This window comes from Mus musculus, chromosome 9, assembly GCF_000001635.26.
Source record: "Mus musculus strain C57BL/6J chromosome 9, GRCm38.p6 C57BL/6J".
In the NCBI taxonomy this organism is placed as follows: Eukaryota; Metazoa; Chordata; class Mammalia; order Rodentia; family Muridae; genus Mus; species Mus musculus.
This window is the reverse complement of record NC_000075.6, coordinates 95,033,887-95,060,718: the sequence shown is the minus strand read 5'-3', so window position 1 is coordinate 95,060,718 and position 26,832 is coordinate 95,033,887. Positions and strand designations below refer to the sequence as shown.

Sequence of the window (26,832 nt, the reverse complement as noted above, 5' to 3'; positions counted from 1 at the left end):
GCAATAAATACATAGATTTAGAAGTCATTATAGAAGAATCTACAGAAAGTTAAAAATCCTTTCTAGAAGGGAGTAGTGGGTGAGAAACAGAAAGTATGATTCTATTTCAGTGAGTGAACTAGTTGTCCATGTCTCAGGAGACAACATATTTCTCAGGTCTGTTGATTGAAATAACTTGATATAAAATGTATAAGCTAGTTTAAAAATCAATACAAGACATAAACATAAAATATAAATTGATGAAATGACATAGGTTGGATATTTGAAAAATTCACAAGCAAGGATTATTATCTGAAGATGGGAATTGAAGCATATTCCTGAAAGACTCCTTTTGAGCTGTTGGATAACTGAAATAGTTTTGTGGGGATTTTAATGAGATTTATCATCTTGAATGCATAAGTAGTGGTTGTCTCTAAAATTGATGAGTCTAGTTACAGGACAAAATGAAGTAAACTCTCCAGAGACCACGTCTTTCTGTTCTCCATGAAAGCAAGCTTTCACGAATGTACTTAATTAATATTACTGTGTTTGTGTATTTCATAATAAGCAGTAAGTATGTGGCTAAGAAGTTTGAGTTTACAGGCATGCTTGTTGGGCACTTGTTACATGCTTTACATTCTTTGTATACTTTATACCTAATGCTCATAAACTCTAAAGAGGTGTTCTTGTTATCACCCTCATTTTATAGATAAGAAAAATGAAGACCTGCAAAAGTGAATTTAGAGCTTTTAGTCCACACTTTAAAGAGATTGAGGCAGGGAAGGACTCACACTTTCAAAGTTTCTCTGTATGAATATCAACACACACACACACACACACACACTATTCACTGCATTAATCTTCCTGTGAAGGAAATTGTTAGCATGCTTGGGAACGTTGGTGCTAGGGAGGAAACCAAATAGATAAATATTAAGTGAACTTATTATAAGCATTTCTCCACTGTATTAAATTGGTGTTTCCTTACCTCAGTAATATAGGAAATTCTGTGTGTTAGTATATATATATATATATATATATATACTAACACTAATGGTTATTCAGTCAAAGATGGCTACAATTAGATTACAATTATATATATATATATATATATATATATATATATATATATATATACTAAGGGCAGCACTCTATCTCTACATTCTAATGGCAATTGTTATCACAGAACTTCGTAGTCAGTGGGCAAAAGTGATAAAGAAAGCATTTGTACATGGCTTTGGGCCAAAACCTAAGAATCAATTTTAAATATACCTAAAATGCCAACACTGGATGAGTCAAACTATCTAAAAGTTATTTGCCCTGCAATGGACACAGGCTAGGGCCAATCATTTTGTTTCCTTGATTTGGGGAAGAGAGGGTGGGATGGCTTGGCTTGAATGGGGAAGGATAATAAATTCCTGTAATTTCTCTAATTCTAGATTGTAGCTGAGGAAGACCAGGCAGGGTTGGCCTTGTTGAACTTTAACCCTTGCAGGTTAAAGAAAAACTGCATGAAGAATCCCTGCCACAAAAGTGAGCATGCCCAGTCCTTCCTGTAGGCAGGGACTTTCTGAGCTTGCTTTTAACAATCTTGCCTTGTTATGAAAATATACCTCTTTTCCCCACAGAGGATCTATCAATCAAGGTAGACTGTAGGCATACAGAATGAGCTCTCTTCATGCAGGTGGGAACAGTGTGCACCGTTTGGAAGTATGGGCCTTCCCTTTAAGCTCAGTGGATCTGCAGCACCAAGGTGATGTCACAGTGCCAAGTTTTACCCATGCTAAGAGGTAGATACCATCCTCACCTTTATTTTATAGGTTAAAGACAGAGACAGAGAGATTCCATGCCTGGATTTTATGATCTAATATCCAACATGCAATGATTATTCAGTCAAAGATGGCTATGATTAGAGGTCATTGTAATTTTGCCAGGGTGGTTTCTAGTGTTGTCTGGGAGGCAAGTTCTGCACTGCATTTGCAAGGCTATGACTCCAGCTGTGGTTTAGTGTAAATTCATGAGAAGGCAGATGGCCAACCCTAAACCAGGAATGGCATTAGCATCCCAGACTTAATTATATGGTGCCACTTCCACAGAGCTGGGCACTTGGGCTTTGGTGTTTATGTGATGCTTTTATGGCCCCTGTGTGGCAAAGCCTGGGACCTTTCATCTCTCCTGTTTCCTGCCTACCCACCGAGGGTCCTTGGAAACTGTTCACTGGGTTCCCTCACTCTGGTGATTGTGTACATCATAGGAGGGAAGAGTTGGACTCTCATCAAGAAGCAATTCTTCTTACATCTAAACCTCCAAAACAACATGGGAGGAATCCATTTCCTTTAAAAATTAAAAAGAAACGAACACTCAATTTATTTCAAATTGCCACATTAAGTATATATTTACTATTAATGTTTTAAAAAAGAAATTAAATTTCTTTAAGATGAGAACTTTGCACCAATGCTAGGACAACTTATGAGCTTGCCTCAGAGGTAACGATCTTTATTTGGGTCTCTATGGCATGACCGTTGGTGTTTGAGTCAGGTTTATCCAAGACAAACCAATACATTGCTACTAAGTGTTACCTGAGAGAAAACATTTTCCTTACCTCTTACTGTGGTAGTTTGTAACTGAGTGAAAAAAATCCTATAGTGATTAAAAAGAAAAACTAATCCAAGCATTTTCCAAATAGTTTAAGAGAAGAAATTGAGAAAGGGCAGACCATGTAAAATAGGTTAACAAATCATATTCTAGCAAGAATGTGGGTTTCATGTGAGGTCATATTTGCATTCTCTCCCCCAGCCTTCCACACTTTTGTCTTTTTATCAAAGTTGCAACTTACTCACATACTGTTGCTCTATGGAAAGAGTCAGATAGGAATGTTGGCAAACATGGCTTGCCCTGTGAGTAAGCAGGCCCTCTCTAGCTGTGTGTAGGAGATGGGCAACTGTGCACTCAGAAGCTGAGATGGACCTGATGACTTCTTTAACACCATCACCAACCAGGAAAGGAGAGCAGAGCCCATGATAAGATCATATAGCACAGTTGAAGCCAATCGACATCTTCCATCTGTGAATCTGCATATGACTCTTTTACCGTCCTGGCCTTTAACCATTCTTATAGCCTTGAATCCATTTGGCTGAGCTAACTTCCCAAACATCTTCACTTCTACGTCCTTCAGTATTCTCCTTTTGATATTCTTAGGATGGCTTTCAGGGGTTTCTGCCCTGGTTTCAGGTTTTCCGCCGAGAACACTGGCCTTACCATGTGATGGAAGCCCTGGTACTTCCTTTCTCTACATCTGTCCTGGCCCTAGCCATACTCCTCCCCTTCCTGGAGAGTGGCCAGATCTGGTACTGAGTCACCTGGGCCCTTTGGAAGCTGGGCTCTAGGAAAGTTGGCCTCCGAGTGCCTCATTCTGGATACTGTGTTGATAGCTCACTTTTTCTTTAGCATGCTTGTCTTGCTGTCTGGATACTTGCCCTAGTCCATCTGAGGATCCACCATTATACCTCTTTCTTCCCAGCCGACTCGGCATCAGAGATCATGTAAGTTATGACATTCATGGGAAGTTAGCTGATGCCGCTGGAAAGCACTGAAGAAGAGCTGGCTACAAACCAAATATGCTACCAATTTGGGGATAACTTGAGAGTAAGAAAAGAAATCATAGAAAATAAATTATGTTTGATTATTTGAAGGAAAATTGGACACCTCTGATGCCCTCCACAGAATACTTTGATAGTGTATTTGATAGTTCTGTGGAAATTCTCTTCCTCTAAGCTCTGCCTTCTAAGCCTCATTTTTCCATGCAGGGATCCAACCTACTGAATTTTATTTTCCAGAAACCTGAACACAGCACTGTCTTACTAACGATTCGCGGGGGATCCAACTCTTGAGAGTTTAATGCAGCATGTGTGCCCATCAATAGGAACCCTCCAGGAACCACCACTGTGAGAGAAATTGCAGACCACGTTTATGTGGCTAGAAAATAATTCAACAAGCATTTCAAAGTGCTCACTGCTCACCTTTAGTCAAAGCACTTTTGTGTGTTCAGTAATACCCATAGTAGTCCATAAGCTCTTCTACCCCGAAATTTGGTTTAATACACAGCTACTTGGCCTACTTTACACATAAGCCTACTTATACTAAATATGTGAGGCCTGCTTCTGCTTTTTCTTTGCCAAATGGGTAGAAAATTCTTGAAAATGCTTAACAAAAGCATTTGTATTTATAGTTATAGTCACTTAAGTTTTCATGAATAATTTATTCATTCTTGTTATAATGGACATGTCATGCAAAGGTACTGAAATCATAGTCCTTGTTAATAAGCATCCTTTTGGAAACCCTGTATAGTTAGAAGGATCTTTTCCTATTGGGCATGAGTTTGCCCTCGAGAACGAGTGGGAACTGGAGAGAATCATTATGATGTACGCATGTGAGAAATGAAATGTTTGCTTAATCCATTACCTTAAAACGAGGACGTGGGCCACAGAAACATTTGAATAAAGACAAAAACACTTTATAATAGATTTATCCATTTTCCAAACTGGCACCAGGTTTTATCTAATTGTCTGTTACCCCTACAATCTAGATTTGTAGCGTCCAGCTGCAGGCGCTGCTTATTAGATGGGTTCTGACTGGAACCTTGGCTTCCTTTTCTGTGAGAAAGTATATAGCTTCTATCTACAGCATCCCCTTTGAAAAACATATGGCTCTCTTACCAAATGTGTGTTAAGCGTTTTTTTTTTTTTCCTATTTTAAGACCCAGTTCCAGGAGTGAAAAAGCAAAGCAAATCTGCTTTCTTGTTAGTTTTGCTGCTTTTTCTTTTAACAACCTTAACTAGAATGTAGCTATCTTGAGGACAAGAATTGTATCTTATTTTTTTTAAGGCTCATAGTGTAACGCACTGTACTTTAATACTGTTGAATGGATAAAGTCACAGGTGAATAAATCTATTTGTAGGACAGCTTGAAAAGAAAGAACATTCTAAGCCTATTGGAAAAGTCAGCTCAGTGTGCGGTAGGTCATATTGCTTCACCTGAGACGGAAGGTCACTTGGAACTTGGAAGCTGGGGACAGATGGGGTACAAATATACCACTGCACTCTCAAGGAAGTCAGCTTTATTAGAAGTTTAGCAGGCCAGTCATGCTTCTCAAGGATTGTGTTAGTAGGGTCACATACCTGATCTGAAGCCACGTCAGCATGGGGGTCGTTCCTCCTCCAAACACCCAGACAGTGAAGAACACAAGGAGCAGTGTGGTGGTGAACATCATCTGTTTGGGCTGAGATTCCGTGTTGCGGATGGCCAGGGCGAAGGCAATGGCACCTCGCAAACCTTCCAGAGAAACCCAGAGCGGGGACTGAATATCGAGACGAACTCATTCTCTTCTGCTATATTTATCTTTACAACCTGCTAATATAACTTCTTTATTAGCTAATATTTTTATTCAGAGATGATTGTAGATTCACATGGAGTTCTGACAAATAATATGCAGAAATACTTTTCCTTAGTCTCTGCCAACGATAACATCTTGCAACGAAACAGCATGACATCTTAGCCAGAATATTGATGCCTATCTGCATAGCTAAGACATAGAACATACCCTCCAATCAAACAGGAGTCTCACTAGCTGCTCTCTTTTAATCTCACTGGATAGCTACACACACACACACACACACACACACACACACACACACACACACCCCTTAACTCATAGTCACCAGTAGTCTGTTCTCCATTTCCACAACTTTGTCATTTACAGTTGTTTTAATGTCTGCATGTCATGAAGCAATGGACCCTGTGGAACAATTTGTCACTGTGTCTATCCAGCACAAATTTCTAGATCTTAAGTTTGTTGACTGGATCAGTGGTCTTTCATCTCCATCCTTGAGCCTTAATCCATGGTATGGCTATCCCATGGCTTGGTTGCTTAGTTGAAGGACACCTACAGTTTCCCAGTTACTAGAGATTAAACCAAGACTGTTTAAATTGGCATATAGGTTTTTGTGTGAACAAATTTTTCTTTCTGAGGTAATGCTCCCGAATATGATCAGAATGCTATAGTATCTGCATGTTTCATTTTTAAAGAAATTACCATTTTTTACACTCCAACTAGCAACATAAAAATCATCTAAATTTCCCACATCCTTGACATATTTGGTGGTGTTACTTTTTTTAGTTTAAACCATTGTGATAGGTATGGAATGGTAATTTGCTAGAGTTTGAATTTTCTTTTCCTAATGGCTAAAAGCACTGAATACTTTTAATTTGTTACACTGTTATCTGCACACTTTGCTACACGAAACAGCTCTTGTATTTTTCCTCCTTTTTAATTGTACTGCTGGAATTTCCAGTTGCCCTGTGCTGAGCTCTTTATACATGGTCCATAGCAGGCCTTTATCCGATGCAGTGTTTTAAAAATATTGCCTTCTAACCTGCAGCTTCTTTGTCTCATCTTTGAGGTTTTGGAGAACAATCTTTTTAGGTGTGATGAAATTAAACTTGTCAGTTTTCAAGTGAATTGTGCTTTTGGAGTCAACTCTAAGGACTCTGCATAAACTCAGCTCCCAAAGATTATCATTGATAACTTTACATTCAAGTCCACCATCATCTTAAGGCAGGTTTCATATCAAGCGAGAGGCTTGGGTTGCGATTATCTTTTGCACTGGTGACATCTACTTTTTCCATCAACTGTTTCTCTTAGTTTGTTTTTAACCTCTGTCCAGAATCAGCTCCCTGCATTGTGTGCGTCTGTTTCTGAGTTCTCCATTTATTGCATTTATCCGTGTCAATTCATGTAGCACACTGGCCCGATTGTTGTAAGTTCAGAGTGGGCCTTTACATTAGGTACAGCAATTTTTTTCAAACTTACTTTTTGTTTTCAAAACCAGAGCTTTCCATTTTTCTTGCTTTTTTTTTTCATAAAACTTTAGATTTACATTGTATTTATCTACCAAAAAATTTCCTTCCTGGGAACACTTTCTTTTCTAAATCAAATGTGTCTGATAACAAAGAAAATCAGGACCATGGAAATTTAATAGCTAATTAACCGTTATAATTAAAACATTCTAGGCTGATTGCATACTCTCACAAACATTTTGATGGAAACTAACCTATTGGAGCCCACTCTTTAAAAACTGTTTTACCTTTTGTTTTATGGTGAAATATGCTAAATGTCCATTGCATATTTATGAATCTGTACTAAACACAAGAGGTGTTACAAAATGAAAGGCCAGAACTTCAAATAAGTTGATGATATTAATAAAAACAGAGAGCCAGAGTTTGATGGGGAGGAGGAGGGGCTCTCTGGTGACCGGAGACTTGCTGAGCCCTGTGGTTCCTATCAGACCACGGAGGAGGAAGAGAATGGTTGATGATGGCAGCAAGCCTAAGTCAGAGGCAGTGAATCCGCTGTTTTTATAAGGTTTAAGTCAGATGCATCTCATTTCAGTGGTCCAGTTTTATCTCTTCCGTAGTGCTGGGGATCTACTCTGTCACTTTGCCAGGGGAGATGTGACCAAATGCCTTTTTATTTTTTTCCCCAGATAGGGCATCGACAGCAGACCAGAGAGATAATCCCATCAAGACCAGCTTGGTGAACCAACCAGTTTAACTGGAATTCTATCCAGAAACATGGGTGACCCCTCAACAGCTACATTACTGAAAAGGAGGTACAGACATGGAGTTCCCCCCATCAACCAACCTTCTACCCCCTGTGTTATGTTCTCTAGCACTCCAGAGATGATCAGTGGAGGTAGGACTCTCGTGCAGCTGCATGTGTGCAGGAGTAAATAGCCAACATCTTAGGCGAGGGTCTGATGACTCTCCAGGCTTTTCTCTGTGAGATATTGTTAATGAGCCTGGAAGTAGTCACAGGTGCTGTGGTATCAAGACTGCAGTGGCTCTGGTTGTGCCAGAGGAGGGACAGACAGCATTTTATAACAGGTTTAGGATTCCAAGTCATTATACATTTCAGATGATTTATCTTTAAAAAAAGCAGATACAGGTAAGATGAGGGACATTATAGCTATCCTACGCCCCAGAACTTAGATTATAACGCTTCTTTGTTCTGTCCATGTTGAGAATGTACAAGAGACAAGTGGTGTGACAGGGGAGACAGAGGATTAAGCCAGGGAGATTGAACACATTTTGCCTGAAACAAAAAAAAAGCCTCAGAAAGAGAAGAATATGCACTCTGATTATAAAATACCTCCAAGGAACAGTGTAATGGAAGAAGGAAATTATTCTGAATCTCCGTGTAGACAAGGAAATGGCCCGAGGAGAAGGGAGATAACATTTGAAGTAGACATTAATAAAAATGATCCTTTCTATCGGAGGTTCTGAGTGCTAGGATGGCTGTGCTCCGCACGGCGCCCCCACCACAGGTGTTCTTGCTCACACACTCAGCTGGGGACAAGGTGGGACAGTTTGAATAATGTTCTCTCCAGGATACACAAACAGTGTCATTAGTGAGTGGGAAGGCAAGGGAACAGGCTCCCATTATCTGAGGACAGGATTTATAGGTCAAGGTTGTTTATTCGCAGTGCAACCCTGGAGAGAGAGTGTGACCCTTTCGTTTCCCCGCCCACCCCAAGCTTGCTATAGATGTCAGTCAAGCAGCATGGTCCGTTATGAGGTAGAAGTTTGAAATGCTGAACATCGATTACTATTTGCTATGTTTCTCGAGTTTTCATAAAAAATAGTAGAAAATAGAATACAAATTAAAGCATTCTGTATCTGGCTTACTGCAAGGTCACCCATATTAGATACCAAGGTCAAAGTAGTAAACAATCAGTAACCCTCCTAAAGATGTTTAACAATGTACCATTAGGATGCCAAACTGGCATAGCTATGCTCCTAAGCAAATTGCAAGTAAGTAGTCCTTAATTTAAATATGAGTCAAAATAGTGGCAGGTTGGTAACCCTGGAACTCTGGAGGCTACAGCAGGAGGGCATCAAACGTGAAGCCGGTATGGGTTGCCACAGTAAGACCCTATCTCAAGAAACAAAATAAAATGAAACAAAACCCCTCCAGATCCCCAGTACTTTCAAACACACATATATGAAAACATATCTGGTAGTCCGACTTCATGCCCGTCTATATGAAACTTTAATAGATGAAGTCATATTAAAACCTATACCCACAGGCAAGGCAATGTACAGGTGTCTTGGGGGTGGGGAACCTGAAAAGCATAGCAATGACCACATGGTAGGTTGGGAAATATCTATTATGTCCAAACTCAAGACATTGGGAAGGGATGGCTAAGAATGAATGGGCATCCAGGGAAGTTCAGAGGTGAGGGTGTTTGGAGGAGAGACATTCCACATGGCACTTACCACGTGGCACTTACCACGTGGCACTTACCACAGGTGACATGGTCTGGCAGCACTGTTGTTGCGGGTGCTGAGCTTGTGGAGTGGACAAAGAGAAGCTGCCTCAGAACCCCAGAGAAGATGAAGTGCTGTCCTGATCTGCTTGTCCCTTGTGACTCTGCAAGTTCGTCCTCACACAACCAGAGCCCGTGCACATGCCTAATCAATGGCCACTCATTGCTTTGATTAATGCACATATATCGATTGCCTCCTATATGGAGTTCTGGGCCTGCTGATTCTATCTTCTTAACACCATGGATTTATGCCATGGAGGATTTTAGAATAGAAAAAAAAATCATTCTGGCTACTGGCAAAATACTAAGATGTTAAAAAAAATTGATATCGATCTTTGGATTTTCATTGTAGCAAAACATTACTTCCAAAAAATATATACAGTTTTGCTTCCACAAAGGGAAACTTAGAGCACATCAAAACTTGAATTTGATTTTATTTTCTGGGTACTTGGACCCCTTGGTTTACTTTTCTTCTTCTCTTTGTTTCAGTCAAGTTGTCAAAGTAATTCTGGACTTCTGGGAACTGGTTGACTCTACAATTTTGCTTTGAAAAGATTGACTTTGTAGGGATTTTGACACACGTTACATGTCCAACTGCAAAGTTATCATCATCTTGGGGAATAAAGGAAATACCTACAATTAAATGTGGTTTCATTTAAAATTGGCCTCTAAGGGCTTCTTATGTTAATTATATTGATGTTCTGCTCATAACAATAGAACACTATTGAGCCAAAGAAAGATTTCCAGCAAGGACCCCTGCTGCAGAAAATGTGCAGTTTCCTGTTTATCTTTAAAGAGCACGAGTGAAGCATTTAATCAATTACACATTTGCAAAGGTGCTGCAAATGGGTCCAGGTCAGATATATATAGCTACATTTAAACCGCGGGAATATAAATATCTCTTTAGGCACTCTTATTTAAGGTGCAAAGCTGTAATACAAAACTGTAAATATTTCCTGAGCACCCATTATATGCCTAGCTTTAGCCAAAACACAGAATGAGAGTGCAGATAGGAAGGTTCATCCTCTCTAAGGCACTTAGTCCTACAAACATGACTGTCTTACAGTATGCAGAGAGAGGGAGGAGGGAAAATAACACTAAGGATGTTATGGGAATCACCATTTTATAAGCTTGCTTACACACACACACACACACACACAGATCTGCACACACACATACACTCACATGCACATAAAATGAAATAAAATATTGTAAGAGCCTAGGGTCGCAGATAACTGTTGTGGGAGCCTGTCTTCAGCATATGGTAGGAGTGCTGCGCCTATGAACTCTGAAATGATATGGCTGACTACAAAGATCTTGCCAAGTAATCATGCCAACCAGCACACACATTCACATACAAGGGTGTGGATATACATACATACATACATACATGCATACATACATACATACATTTAAATTAATTGTTGTATTTACTTTTACTTTCTATGTAGGGATCTTTTGCCCATATGTATGTCTGCATTCACATGCATGCCTGGCACCTGTAGATGACAGGAAAGAGCACCAGATATCCAGATATCCTGGAACTGGATTTACAGACGGTTGTGACCCCCCGTGTGGGTGCTGGGAATTAGGAATTGGAAATAGGTCCTCTGGAAGAGCCACTAGTATTAATAACCAGAGACATCTCTCCAGTCTCTGCATGCATATGGTTTTACTGGAGTCATCCTACCTGATGAGATAATATTGCCCCAAGGAGCAATATCTAACAAAAAACTCAGTACCAAGCAAGGAATATTTACCTTCAAGTTGTTGTCTAGAGGGGTTCAAGAGACTCCTCCAAGCGATATAGACTATCAAAATTGCTCTGAATTACTTTTTAGAATATGAAGATAGTACCCAAGTCCTGGGGACACCACCCAGAGAATTACAGGGATTTTATGCTGGATACTGTAAATCTAGTCACAAACCTATGTCATAGGCCCTAGAGGAGAACCAATTACTTTCAGATTACTAAAGTAACAGAGTTGTTTTCTAAATGCTTCAAAATACTCATCCTTATACCCGTAGATAGGTACAGCTCTTGCATCTCTTTGAGGAAACTTCTTTTTGGACCAGAGACTACTCAGATAACTTTGCAACTGGTCAAACTATAGTTTGACTGTGGCATGCTAGATCCAAGTGGTACATAGATAACTTCACCTCTACACTTAAGTCTCAGGGAACATCTCAGAGGAAGGAACAGAAAGATTCTAAGAGCCTAGAGATCTTGGTCCAGATGATGGCCATGAGATCCCTCAGCATATGATAGGGGTGTTGCCATGAACTCTCAGCAATAAGCCTCTCATCAAGTTATCATGCCAACCAACATGAACGGAGGAAAATTCCAAAAGGCCCCATTCCTTGATGGTGAGCTATAGGCACTCAGTGGCTGATGAAGAAATAAGGAACAGGGATGAGACCCCAATCCTAAGGGGTCAGGCCTAAGCATATGCAAACAGAGGCAATACTAATTGGGCCCAGTAGTTGTGTGTGTGTGTGTTTGTGTGTGTGTGTGTGTGTGTGTGTGATTTCATGACTTCTAGAGGGGTTGGTCAGAATGATATAGGTAGAAGTTGGAGGGAGAGGTGGGCAGAAATGATGCAAATATATGTGTACTCATATATGAAATCCCTAGATAAATATTAAAAAGGAGAACTGGGATGGGGTGTATTAGGGGGTGTGTTAAAGGAATGCTCACAGTCAGCTATTGGATGGATCACAGGCCCCCCAATGGAGGAGCTAGAGAAAGTACCCAAGGAGCTAAAGGGGTCTGCAACCCTATAGGTGGAACAACAATATAAACTAACCAGTACCCCCCCGGAGCTCGTGTCTCTAGCTGCATATATATCAGAAGATGGCCTAGTTGGCCATCAGTGGAAAGAGAGGCCCATTGGTCTTGCAAACTTTATATGTCTCAGTACAGGGCAACGCCAGGGCCAAGAAGTGGGAGTGGTGGGTAGGGAAGTGGGGGGTACGGGAGACTTTTGGGGTAGCATTGGAAATGTAAATGAAGAAAATACCTAATTAAAAAAGCCTCCAAATGATGACACCATGGCACACACTAGCAAGCCTTTGTTGCAAGGACCGCGATATAGCTGTCCCTTGTGAGACTAGGCCGGGGCCTAGCAAACACAGAAGTGGATGCTCACAGTCAACTATTGGATGGATCACAGGGCCCCCAATGGAGGAGCTAGAGAAAGTATCCAAGGAGCTAAAGAGATCTGCAACCCTATCGGTGGAACAACATTATGAACTAGCCAGTACCCCAGAGCTCTTGACTCTAGCTGCATATGTATCAAAAGATGGCCTAGTTGGCCATCAATGGAAAGAGAGGCCAATTGGTCAGGCAAACTTTATATGCCCCAGTACAGGGGAACGCCAGGGCCAAAAAATGGGAATGGGTGGGTAGGGGAGTGGGGTGGGGGAGAGTGCGGGGGACTTTTGGGATAGCATTGGAAATGTAATTGAGGAAAATACGTAATAAAAAAAGTTAAAATGTAAAAAAAAAAAACCACCAACAACAAAAACAAGCAAACAAACAAAATAAAGCATGTATAAAAAGGGTGATTTGAAACTATAGGCTGATAAAGGGAAATGATGAAGAGAGACGACAAAGATCATGCTGGCTCACTCATGACCCACACCAACTGATGTGCCATGTGTGAGCCTGAGTGTAACATCCCTGACTTATCTGTTTCTATCTGGATTCTTTCTCCTGCCCCCTCCCCTGCCATACATTGCGTTCAAGGTACTCTCTAGAGTTCAGCTAAGACACTGCTTTCTCTAGGAAGCCTCCTCTGAGGTCTGAGCACAGGACAAGCTGCCTTGTATTCCTGGAACAGCCCAGTTCCCCTCAGAGCTTCCATATAATGCTTTATAATTGTCAGGCTCTGTTTACTAGCAGCAGCTAGAGCAAGACCAGGGACATAATCGATGTTCAGTGAATATATATTGAGCAAATCAATGGCTGGATAGATTTCTGATTTTTCACGAGTCCAGATTACATACAGAAAATGATGGTTATTTTATAGTTTGATGTAATAGTTGAATAATTTTCTGGAAATCCAGTGCCTACCTTTTTATTATTTAATCTCAGAAGGTCTTATGTTGAGGTTCAAGGGTTTTGGAATGTGCTCTTAGGATGATGCCTTGCATGAGCCTAAGCAGGCTGCTTCATTGCTGTTACCTCATTTACTTTTAAAAATTATTTGTTTGCTTATATGTATGGGTACTTTGCCTTTGAGTATATCTGTGCTCCACGGATATGTCCAGTGCCCTCAGATGGCCAGAAGGCAGCATCAGCTCTCCTGAAACTGGAGTTACAGACAGCTGTGAGCTGTCATCTGAGTACCATGAAAGAAATCCAGGTCCTCTAGAAGAGCAGACAATGCTCTTAACCCTTGAGCCCTTTCTATAGTCCCTGTTAACTCATTTCTTTTTCTTTTTCTTTTTTCTTTTTTGACCAAATAACCCTATTAAAAATGGGGTATAGAGCTAAACAAAGAACTCTCAATTGAGGAATACCGAGTGATTGAGAAAATTATTCAACATCCTTAGTCATCAGGGAAATGAATAACAACCCTGAGATTCTACCTCACACCAGTTGGAATGGCTAAGATCAAAAACTCAGGTGACAGCAGATGCTGAAGAGGATGTGGAGAAAGAGGAATACTCCTCTGTTGCTTTTAGGATTGCAAGCTGGTACAACCACTCTGGAAATCAGTTTGGTGATTCCTCAGAAAATTGTACATAGTATTACCTGAGGATCCAGCAATACCACTCCTAGGTATATACCCAGAAGATGCTCCAACTTGTAATAAAGGGCACATGCTCCACTATGTTCATAGCAGCCTATTTATAATATCCAGAAGTTAGCTCATTTCTAAGTGCACATTTTAAGGCTTGACTTGTGGTCTTCAATTAAGGTGCATAATGAAATCTTACAGAACTTAAAACCACATACTGTCATTAATGCCAGGAGCTTAGTGAAGATTTATATTAGGTAGCAAAGAATAAGGTACTTGCTCAGGCCACTGGCTATGGTGGCCCAAGGCCATCACCTCACACCTCAACTCTACATCAGCTGAGAGTATGCTGTGTGCATCATGAACCCCACACTCTCCTCCATGTCTCTGAGAGGTCTCCCAATCCCAGTTTACGATGAGGTTACAAGTCAGCTCAGCACGCAGCTTCCCACGGTTCATAGAAACCTGTCAATCAAAACTCCACTCTATTTCTTTTGTCTGCTCTCCATTGAGAGACTCCATAAACAAGAAAGTTGTCTTTATGCCATAAGCTCACTCAGTCTCTTGCTTCATGTCCAGAATTCTGCATTTCCTTTGTGCTTCTCCAGTGTTTGCCCATTTGAACTATGTTTCTGCCCAACCTGCACTCTCACGGGTGCTTAAAATTCTCTAGTCACATTGTTCACTCTTCAAAATCCTATACAACAGACTGATCATACCACTTGTATTACTAAATTATAATTGGGATGAGTCAATATTTAATGTGTTATGTTCTTTTCTCTCAATCTCTCAAAAGGTTGAAATTACATCTTTTAAAAGTAGTTCTTAGATTTCCCACAGTATCATGGATGTGGAATTCAACATTGCTCTTAAAGTGAACAATTGCACTGACTTCAGACTTTCTAGATAGGAGATGCCAATATCTGTGTTTGATTTACTTAATTCTTCAATTCCTTCAGGATACAGAGTTGGGTAGCAAATGAGAGACAGCTCTTGACTTATAGGTGCACCCAGGGCAGATATGTAAGATGCTAGGAAGAAAACCATAGCAGGGTGTGTGTACATGATGGGTTCAGTGTTTAGGATGCTTAGGGAAGCCTCTCAGGTTAGTGACACTTGAGCAGAGACGCCTGGCCAGCACCTGCTCACCTTTGGGAAGCTTGAGCAGAGCTCTGAGGGAGGGAGCTGGAAGGCACTGTGATTGGAGTAAGATGAAGTGGTTAGGCCTGGGACTGGGGAAGGAGGAGATGCTATAGACATCACAGAGCAAATATTGACGGGTTTGTGAAGAGTAAGGTGATTGGATGTTATTCTGAGATGAGAAACTTTAGGAAGGTCTTGCACAAGAAAGTGATTTCATCTATTCAATGATTAAAAGAGGAACCCAGGCTACTGTATCGAAGTCAGATTTCTAGGCTGAAAACAGGAGGCCAGTGGGCTTGATGCCTGAATCCAGAGAGCTGGTAAGCATGCTCACTGGGGTAGGAGTGTGGTAGGTCCCGGCATGGTAAAACCGCAGTCCTTGTTGGTGGGTCTGATGAGAACCTGTGCAGAGGTTAGCCAGGACACTTTTCCTGAGCTGACAGAGGAATCAGGAGGAACTATATGAGGAGTGTGCTTGTTAAGGTGTATGCCAAGGGAGGAGGGTTACCAACTACCAAGGCTTATATTATAGCCATGTTCCTGTGAGAGGCCAATTAGTCTCCCAAGAGGAGAGGTTGAGTGGACAGATGCTCAGATAAAAGAGTCCAATTAGAATCCTCGTATTAGAGAGTAGAGGGAGGAGAGGGTACTTAGCAATTTACAAAGTACAGGAAGGTAAAGTTTATTGCATGCACTCGTTTTGTTTCTTGGTCTTTGTACTCACTATTCACCTCAGCTGCCATGTTTCCCTTCCCTCCAACACTGCCACTCCCAGGTAGTCCCAGGGTTATTCCTCCTCTTAGGTCAGAGAGCCTGCCTAACCACCTGATCACAGTGAAGGTGAAGACCTTTATGTCTGTCTGTCATCTACCTATCTATCTATCTATCTATCTATCTATCTATATTGTCTTTGATATCTATTTTATTTGTTTATTTATTTATTTATTTACGTTATCTTTTGATTAGAAAGTGAACTTGGGAATAGCAGCGTCATCTGTGCTGGCACTTGCTGTGACATACCCCTGGTGCTAAAATGGAGCCTCTCACAGGGTGAGCATTCCTCAAGCTTACCTAGTGACGAATGCCTAAATGAATGGATGAAGGAAAGGTCACTTTTGCATTTGGAAGTGTTCCTAGAACCCAAAAGGAAATGAGCAGTAGATGGACTGGGATACATAAATGTTGCTGAGAAACTGATCTGTCCTTTAAAAGAAGTGTCCTTTGGAAGTGTCTTTCTGCTTCCTATCTTTCCATTAGGAATAGAAGTGTGTCTAGGCACCCCCACCCCCTCACTTTAACTCTGTGAGGGGGTTTATTTCAAAGATCTAACACATTCTTATTATTAGGCTGGTAAATCAAAGCCCAAGTCGAGTCTACAATTGAATTATGTATAGCTTTTACACTTGCTAAAGTCGTATGACCTTGCACAGGGTAACTACTTTCAGCAAAAATGTCAGTCTGGTTTCAAAATACACTTTCCTGAATCGTGCAACCTTGCCATGCAGTTCCATTTTCAATTCAACATCATTTTTTCTACAGGGAAGGGAAGCCAACAGATTGTTTGCAGAGGAAAAATCGTCTACATTCAGAAATAAATTGAGTCCTTCTACAAACCAAGCTTGTATTAGACAAGAAGAACTTTCTTTCCTTCATCTCTCCATGAACTTGCATTTCTAAAACTCAAGGCTGAGCACAAGGAATGTAACATAACTGCAATATATTTTTTATCTGGAATGAAGTTTGCTTTTGGAAGCCCTGGGCAGCAGGAAGGGTAATTGGGGATGGGATTAGCTCTGCCACAGCTCTGAAGTCAGCATGCAGAGCTGCCTCTGGCTTTGGAAGTTTATTTTTCTGTAGTGAAGATGGATGTGGTTGTATACCAGGGGCTGATCCTCAATGTTTGCTGAAACTCCTGCAGAGGCTTTCCAAAGATAGTCAACACTCTGAGAGCCACACTCAGCTCTTGACCGGGCCGTGCTCAAGAGGTGAACCCAAAACTTTCCATTTAGATTAGAAGTTCTCAACTGGGGCAATCTTCCCCCAGTGAATATTTGGCAGGGTGTGGAAACATTTATGTGTGCCCTGGGTGTTCAGAAGCAGGGATGTTGGCTGTGTCTTGGGGTTTGGGACTTAGTGAGATTCTGATGGCATCTATAGGGCAGAGGCCAGGGATGCTGCAAACATTCCCAAAGGGCAAAATATCCAGCACAATAGATAACTGGACTTAAATGTCAAGGATTCCTAGGGTTTAGTAACCTCACTTTGAATCTAAGATATTTATTTTGCATTATAACAATGTTATAAACAATAGCAATATTTCTTTTGTAATGGCTGCTTTCCAAAAGATGGCTACCTGCCACCAAAACATACTTGAATATAGTCACAGGTTTCCACACTTGACTTCTTATTTATTAGGCTTGTGGTAGACTAAACATTGTGCCTTTTTTCATTCTGAGAGAGAGTCTCACTATGTATCCTGCCTGTCCTGGAGTTCACTATGTAATCAGGCTAGCTTTGAACTCATAGAGGTCCACCTGCTTCTGCCTCCCAAGTGCTTTAAAGCCATACACCACTATGCCCTACTGAAACTGTGCATCTCTAGAGTTCCCAGGCCATGTTAATCTTGTACGCTAGACAAAAATAACGTGCTTGGCTCATTATTCTAGTTTGATTTTCTGTTTCTGTGATAAAATATGGACCAAAAGCAACTTGGAGAGGAGGGGGTTTATTTCATCTTAAACTTTATAGTCCATCACCTAAGGAAGACAGGGGAGGAGCTCAAGGCAAGAACCCAGAGACAGGAACTGAAACAGAGACCACAGAGGAATACCACTTACTGGCCTTCCATTACTCTTGTTCATGTTGTTTTCCTATTTAACATACACCACCTGCCAGGCAGGGGCATTAATCAAGAAAGTGCCCCCACAGTCGTGCCCACAGGCCAATGTGATGCAGGTGGTTCCTCAGTTGAGCTTTCCTCTTCCCAGCTGATTCTGGTTTGTGTCAAGATGACAAAAACTAACCAGCACACTTGGACTCAATCTCATCAAAGCTCTCATTTCCTCTGGTGGCTGGAATGAGCACTCCACCAGGAAAAGTGTCATTGTAAGAAACGTATCGAAGGGCAGTGCCCATCTTTCCCAAGAGGAAAACATTCCTCAGACATGCAATTCAGGCACTCTGGGAGCTGAGGCATTAGTCAGGAAAATTTGGACTACAAAGTTAATTCCTAGGCCAGCCTTGGCAAAATACAGATTAAGACGAAAAGAAAAAAAAGAAAGGAAGGAAGGAAGGAAGGAAGGAAGACAAGATGGGGGGGGGGGAAGGCTCCCACATCAACAAACTTTAACACATGTACTTACATATCTGCTATGGGATTGAAAATCACTTCAATAGGGTGTAGAGCCTTAGTGGGTGCCTTGATGACACAAGAGACCATCTTGCAAATAGAGGGAAAGACTATATGAGTCACAGATTAGCAACCTGGGTGTTCTTCCTTCTCTCATCAGGAATCAGTCATCCTCTTTGAAAGAGATTCCTGGCAGAGCCTTCTGGAGGCTGGGAGGCAGAGCAAGAAGTCTTATCTTACTACAGAAGTTGGTCAATGCATGAAACACTAGCTGACCAGTGTTTGAACCGTATCAATATATCAGAGTTAATGCTACAAAATTTTGAATTACTAAATGGCCCTATGGGTGTTCAGCGCAAGGCATTTGTAAACTCAACTGCTTCTTGCTCATTTGCACATATAACTTATTTGAATCAATTCTATTGGTTTCTTTCGAGCTCTATCTATAGAACCCGAGGCAAATATTACAAGGGATTTGTGCTGGTGCATAGAAGCTAATTTTTTGAAATTGGTTTGCTTATGTTAATAGTTTTCTATGGTTTTATCTACTCCATGTTCTGAGCTGACAAGCAATTAGTAAATAAATTCAGGCAGGAAATAGGGTAGAATTATGTGGTCTGTTTGCTTGCCACAGTGGATAAGTACAGGTTAATTTGGTCAAAAATATCAATAAAATATTGGTTCACTGTGGACATCTTGAAAGCCCCAAGTGTACATGAAAATTCTAGCACAGAGTGACCAAATTGCGCATGCCCCTGTATCCTTCTAAGACCTTATTCCCAGAACACAGGGAACAGTGTTATTCTGGGTTATAATCTCTCATTACTGAGTATGCCAGGGTTTCACATGATTTTGTTAGTTACACTATCTCAAAAGATAAATGAGTCTGGTCATTTTGAGATCCAGTAACTTTCTCATAATCTGTAAAATGCCAAAAGGCATCTCTGTTTTACATGGATACTTGTGGATACTTGTGGGGGGAGGGGAACACTATATTTTTTCATATACAAACTGGTACTTTGACTTTTAACGTTTTGGTTGATGTAGTGATTCGGGATTTATGCCTGCATATGGCCTATCAAATTGTCATCTATGGTGGTGAAGGGAAGCACACAAGCAAGCAAGCAAACAAACAAACATCCCCTCTGTGTGTCTCAAGGTGTCAGTTCCTTGGCAGGATTGACTTTTCAAGTATCCTTAAAAAACTCAATTCCAAGTGGATCAATGACCTCAATATAAAACCAGATATGCTAAATCTCATAGAAGAGAAAGTGAGAAATACCCTTGGATGCATTGGTACAGGAGACAATTTCCTGAATAGAATACCAATAGCTCAGACTCTAAAAACCAACAATTGATAAGTGGGACCTCATGAAACTGCAAAGCATCTGTAAGGCAAAGGACACTGTCAATAGGACAAAATGGCAGCCTACAGATTAGGAAAGGATCTTCACCAACTCTACATCTGACAGAGACCTAATATCTAATATTTACAAAGAACTCAAGAAGTTAGACACCAACAACCCAAATAACCCAATTAAAAAATAGGGTGCTATATCACTCCTGAGCATATATCCAAAAGATGCTCCACCATCCCACAAAGATACTTCCTCAACTATGTTTATATCAGCTTTATTCATAATAACCAGAAACTGGAAACAACCTAGATGTCCCTCAACTGAATAATGGATAAGGAAAATGTGGTACATCTACAGAATGGAATACTATTCAACAATTAAAAATAAAGACATCATGAGTTTTGAAAGCAAATGGGTGGAACTTGAGAATATCATCCTGAGTAAGGTAACCCACTCCCAAAAGGACATATATGATATGTACTCACTTATTAGTGAATATTATCCGTAAAATGTAGGTATCATGTTATACTCCATAGATCCAAAGAAGATAAACAAGAAGGAAGGCACAATTGAGGAAGCTTAGAAGGGGGAATAAAATAGTCACAAGAAGCAGATTGAGGGAGGGAACTGGAAGAGAGGGGAGATGGAGGAGAAATGGGAGGTTCAGGATCAGGTGTGGAGGACAAGAGAGATGACTAGAAGGCCATGAAAATGAATGGATATCTGCAACTGTCAGGCATGAGGAGGTAGGAGGCATCTGCAGACTGAGACAGAGACTTGGGATAAGGGAGGTGCCCAAGAATCAATGGAGTTGACCTTAGATGTAATTCAGTACATTGGGGATATGGAATCTGAAGAGTTCTGACCTCTTATAGCCAGGCAGGAACCCTAGTGGAGTGATAGAGACATCAACCCACCCACAAAACTTTCATCCCAAAATTTCTCCTGTCTACAAGAAATGATGGAGCAGAGACTGAGGGGATTGCCAAGCAATAACCAGCCCAACCAGAGACCAGTCCCATGGACAAGTACCAATCCTTGACACTATTAATGAAACTCTCTTATTCTTACAGACAGGTACCTGTCTAGCATGGCTGTCTTCTGAGAGGCTTCATGCAGCAGCTGACTCAGACAGATACAGACACCCATAGCCAAACAGTGGATGGAGCTTGGGGACTCTTATAGAAGAATAAGAGGAATGATTGTGGGGCTGGAAGGGAATAGAAACTCCACAGGAAGACCAACAAGAGTCCACTAACCTGGACCCTTAGGGCTCTCAGATTCTGAACCACTAACTAATGAACATACATGTGCTGGACTTAGGCCTCCCTGAACATATGTAGTAGATGTGCAGCTTGGTCTTCATGTAGGTCCTGAACAACTGGAATGGGGCTATCCCAAAAGCTGTTGCCTATTCATGGGATATTTTCTACTAGCTGGGCTGCTTTGTCTGGCCTCAGTGGTAAAGGAAGCACCTAATATCAAAGATATTTGAAATGCCAGAGTGAGGGGATACCCAGCGACACCCCATCCACTCATAGGAGAAGGGGAGGAGGAGAAGGATTGTGGGTCGGTGTTACTGGGCAGGGTGCAGTGAGCAGGGTGTAAAGTGAATACATGAAAAAAAATTAAATCAAATAAAAAAAACCCAACAACATTGGCAACAACAAAAACAAACCTTACGTTTGTTTATGTGCATGTGTGTGTACTTGATTATCTGTATGTGCACTACATGAGTACAGTGCCTGTAGAGTCCAGAAGAGGGTACCAGATCCTCTGGAACTTGAGTTCTAGTCAGTTGTGACCTGCCCTATTCTTCCTCTGTAGGAGCAGCAAATACTTTTAACAGCTGAGCCATCTCTCCAGCCTTAAGACAGCTGTATAGTTTGGTTTTCAACACTAAGTACCTAGGCTAGGGATTTTTTTTTCTATCTGGCAATCTAGGAAGCTGTGGGTTAGAACCAGTGACTCACAAAAGGTGGGATCCACTTTAGAGCCTGAATTCCTTGTACTTAGACAAAACGGTAGCTGCTATTTATGAAATACCGTGGCATGCCAAGCATCAGAATCTAACTTGCTGCTTAAAAATGCAAGAGCAAGTAATTCTTACTACAAATGTACTTTGGAGTTAAGTGAAGAATGATAATATTTTGACTTCCTATCAGAAGAAACAAATGCATGGGCTGGTCACCGTCCTTGGCTGGTTCAGCTATTCTGTATTCACCACAATCATACAACCCTTTCCCAGTGGGTGAAAGCGCGAGGAGCTAATGGGAGCTGTGATCCATGTGGGTCTGTGATGCTTGTCTGCTCTGCCACAACAGTGCTGTGCATGCTCATCCATTATCAAGATGACTTTTCCCGTGATTGCTTGACACGGTGGTTAAAACATTTTTGTGGTTCGTTTCCTGCATAAGCTGATTAACCCCGTCCCACTTATAAGACCTCAGAAGACCTATAGTAGTCACCACTCACTAATGCCTGCCCCAGGCCACAGTGTTTCCCACCTGAGAGAGATGGGGCTCTGACACTCATATCCTCTAATGGAGAAAAAGTTCTATCTCTGTGCTCCATTAGTTGGTTAGTGGCTTACTGCTGAACTAATCAATTACATAAGATAGGCCCAGGGCAGGGAGGAGACGGGGCACAGGAGATGGGGAGCCCTGGATTTTAGGTTGAGTAGGGGATACTCAGAGGGCAATACTGTTGGGCTGTCTTTCTTCTCTAGGAGTGTAAGGAAGAGAAAGGAAAGACAAACCCCTGTCACGGGTCCTTACACATCAGAGTTTTAGATAAGCTTGAACACACAGTTAAAGAAATTATCTGCCTAAGTATAACAAGTTTAGCTTTATTTTGGATTCAAATAACCCCAGGGTTTTTTAATAAGAAAGCAAACACATTCCCCCAGCATAAAGCAAACAAAGATTTGGAAAACATTTTCAAATTCACATTTTATTTTTGAGGGCTTGTTACCAATATTACTGTTACCAATGTTCAGGCTAGATAATAGTAGATTTAATTTATTAATCTCTTCCTTTGAAATTATTGCTGCTTATCTCCCACCTGTGGAAATGAGTAAGGCTGGTAAGAGACAACAGGGCAATTCTGTAATAATACAAAGCTTCTAGAAATAAAACAAGATAGAATGGATAATTCTTAAATGACAATATATATTAAACATACCATTTAAGTTGGGTGGACAATGTTGTTACATTGTTCATTTATTTTCCTATTATCTACCAAGTATATGCAGAAGGCTGCTCAGTTTCTTCAAGCAGTGCTCTGGGGCCAAGTTATAAAGATAAGCATCATGCAATTACAAAACTCCCAACAGAGAGGGGATACAGGTAGACAGACTGACAACCATGGTAGAATAGAATGGCTTTTAGGAAATGATGATACTGGAGGCCATAGAAAGAGCTAAGAAGGATATCAACTCAGACTCGAGGTGTTACAAAGCCTTCTAAGAAGAAAAGTCCAAGTTGAGGTCTGATGAATCAATCGAATTACTAAGAAATAAAGGTGGGTTAGAAGAAGGATATTAGCGTGAATAGATTGGAAGGCATTCAGTAACTAAGTCAGTAGTGCCGTGCTGATCAGATGATAAATGGAGGCGCCTAAGACAGGCTATCAGAAATGTCCAATCTTTTGACATGACATTATAATCTACAAGTGTGTTGCCACACATTTGCAGCTACTGTAACACCTGTGGTCCAGGCTGGTTAGACAGCCCTGCAAACATAACACAGTGACATGGGAGGAATAAATTGAATCGATAGTCTCAGGACAGAAGTCATGAACTGTAGTGACTTTCGGGAATGTTCTTCTCAAATTTATACACTTGAATTACCTGGAGACTGTCAGAATTAGATCAAGCTCAGTGTCACGATGAGTGCTCAGGGAATGCCAAGTTTCTTGGTTGACAGTGTCAATACTTTGGGTATTGGTGTGGTTTAGATATGACATGGTCCCTAGAAGGTTCATCTATTTAAAGCTGGTTTTCAGCTAATGGATCCCGTCATTGAGAAGAGACAGAACCAAAGGGCTCTGATTGTACATGGATGGATTCATAATTTGATGGCATTATTGGGAGGTGGTGGGAGGTAAGGCCCAGTTAGTAGAAGGGATATGGTTTTGAAGGGTGTTTTGTCCTTGCCATTTTCCCATCTCTTTTGTGTTTCTATTTGCCATGAGATAAGAGGGTCCATTTTATGTTCCCACCATGATATTCTGCTTTACCATGGTGTAGAAGCTACAGTGGAAAGTGACCATTGACAGAAACACTGAAAACTGAGCAAGTAAGTCTTTGTTCTCTATTCTAGTTTCACTTCTCTTGCTGTGGTAAGACAACAAAGAACCTTATGGGAAAAGGGTTTATTTCAACTCACAATCCCATGTTATGGTCTACAGGGAAGTCACAGCCTCAAGAGACTAAGATAGCTGATCACATTACATCCATAGTCAAAAATAGAAAGAAATGAAGACATACATTCTGGCTTGCTTGCTTGCTTGCCTGTGATAATTCCAATTCCTCCACTCTTACTATAGTTCAGGATCCCCCAACCTAGGGGATGGTGCTTCCCACAGTGGGCTGGATCTTCCCACATAAATTAACGATAACTCCCAGAGACAGGCCCACAGACTTACCCCAGGTAAATAGTCCCTCATTGAGACCCTCTTCTCAGGTGACTCTAGGTTATGTCAAGTTGAGAATTATTCAGGTCACAGAGATAGAATACTAGCACAGGTATTCAGGATTAAGAGAGCATGAAAGTGCCCCGTTTAGAGAGCGATTGATGACTGGGATGCACTAAGTCATCTCAACAGAGTTTCATTAGTCTATGAAAGACTACAGAGACTCCTGTTTCTTGACACTGCTGACCCCGTGACCTTCTTCATGCTTCACCTTCAGTTTTATTCCTTCTGCTATGGTTTGTATAGGAAATGTTTCCTACAGGTAAGTCATGGCTTGAACACGTTGTCTTTGGCTTCTTATGACTTTGGGAGGCTGTGGATGTTTTAGGAACTGAGCCCTAGCTTAAAAAGATAGGTCTCTGAAGGAAAGTCCATAGGGACAAATCTTTGGTTCCTTTTGTGGGTACTGTCTGAGTCTAGTCAACCAAGGAAGTGAAGACTAGCCCCTGCTCCAGCCTCCTGCCACTACAATGCTCGTCAGAACTGTGTGGCACCAACAGAACAGAGACCCTGAAACCATGTGCTAACAGTTAGTTGATTCTGTAAGGCATTGTGGTGTCTGCTTGGCTGGTTTCTTCTAGATATGGATACTTTTGTGCCAGAGTCTCAAATGTTCAGATAACAGACAATTGTTGTTTCACAAAATGACACAGGGAAAGATGGCCTCCAGCTCTGCACTGGTACTCCCATTGACCCTAAGCTGAAGAACACAACACTCCCCTGGATATTAGCCGGAGTGCTGGCCTTTACACAGCCAAGGGAGAAGCAATAAATGTTGATAATAAAAATGAGTTTTAATCTTTGTTTCCACATCTTTCTCCCCTTCCTTCGATGCTGGCAGTGCTGTGAATGTTAACATGTACCAGTGGATGATGGGTTGGATACTGAACACAGTCAACAAAGCCTCGCAAACTTGGCATTGTTAGTTTTGTGACTGTGATGAGTTCAGGGATGAATTTTCATAGGAATTTGTAATGTGGTCATATTCCCCTGGTTAAAACTCATCTAGAGTTTTGTGAGAGGCTACATCACGGACTCCATGTCTTCTTTCAAGTGTACCGGTAGGAAATGAATTCAAGGAAGGGTGCTTTTTAACACGCTCTCTGCCTTCTACAACCACAGTTCCCTAGCCTTCCTCCCAGCCAGATAAAGTGGCATGGAAACTCCGCAGTCTGGGAGTTTGTAGTTCCCAAGTCAGTGGTTTCAAAAAGGCTGCCAGGGCTCAATTAGGCTTGGCATTTTCCCTCCTTCTATCAGCTCCTGGCTCTTATTTAGTTTTAAATTAAATAAAAATTGCAGCACATGGGTTTAAATTAAAACAAGAAGACTGATCTCTGTAATATGCACCACATCAATAGGGAAGCTAATTTGTGTGAAACACATCTCCTTTAATTTAAACCACAGAGTGTAGTCTCTTTGGTTTCAAGGGAGCTGGGAGCTGGGGCAGGGTTGTTCAATGGGGCATTACTAGGGTTGTATGTAGAATCAGGAGTGGCTTCAAAGGAGCTTAGCATTTTGATTAAGCTCTTTGTGCTGCATGTCACAGGATACACCAGAGAAGTTACAGCCTCCTGGTCTTGAATTTAAAGAAAGTCTTAAATATGTCTCAGGGTTAACCTCCTTGATTGACTCTTTAACAGCATTTGTCATCATTAATGACTTCTTAAGACAGATAGGTCAAACAGTGGGGTCCAGATCCTCACCAACTGATCTCGATCCGTCTCCCACTATACTGTTCCAAGGCTTAGTGTATACACACTACTAGTCCACATCAGTGGAATTGTATAGGAGGGGCTGTTAGTGGAGGAATTCAGTCTGCAGTCTTCCTGTTGTTTTGCTGGTTTAATTGTTCTGGAGGCAAAGGATGGAGGCAGATGTGTGTGTTTGTGTGTGTGTGTGTGTGTGTGTGTGTGTGTTTAGTCTGTGGAACAGCCATGAACAATGAGTGCTTCACTTGAAAAATATTACCAGGCCATCTACATGTTTTGTATGTTCATTACATGTTTGTGTGGTGTCTGTGGAAGCTAGGAGAAGCCTTCAGATCACTTGATTCTGGAATTTGGAGCAGTAGTCAGTCAGCCTGTAGGTGCTGGGAACTGAACCCAAGTTCTCTGAAAAAGCAGCCAGAGCTCTTAGCCACTGAGCCACCTCTGTAGCTCCATATCACTTGGTTCATCCACTTT

The 26,832-nt window shown here is 41.3% G+C and overlaps 1 protein-coding gene across 2 annotated transcripts in view; it reads right to left on the bottom strand.

The window, feature by feature from the left end:
- Slc9a9 (solute carrier family 9 (sodium/hydrogen exchanger), member 9) overlaps positions 1–26,832 on the bottom strand; it is a 560,897-nt gene that overhangs the window by 169,735 nt on the left and 364,330 nt on the right. For both annotated transcript variants that reach the window (XR_003947936.1, NM_177909.5), the window contains exon 12: positions 5,154–5,307. Coding sequence is in view for 1 of the 2 variants with exons in the window: in NM_177909.5 (NP_808577.3) it covers positions 5,154–5,307 (154 nt within the window). In the remaining variant the exon portion in view is untranslated. The remainder of the gene's footprint in view (positions 1–5,153; positions 5,308–26,832) is intronic.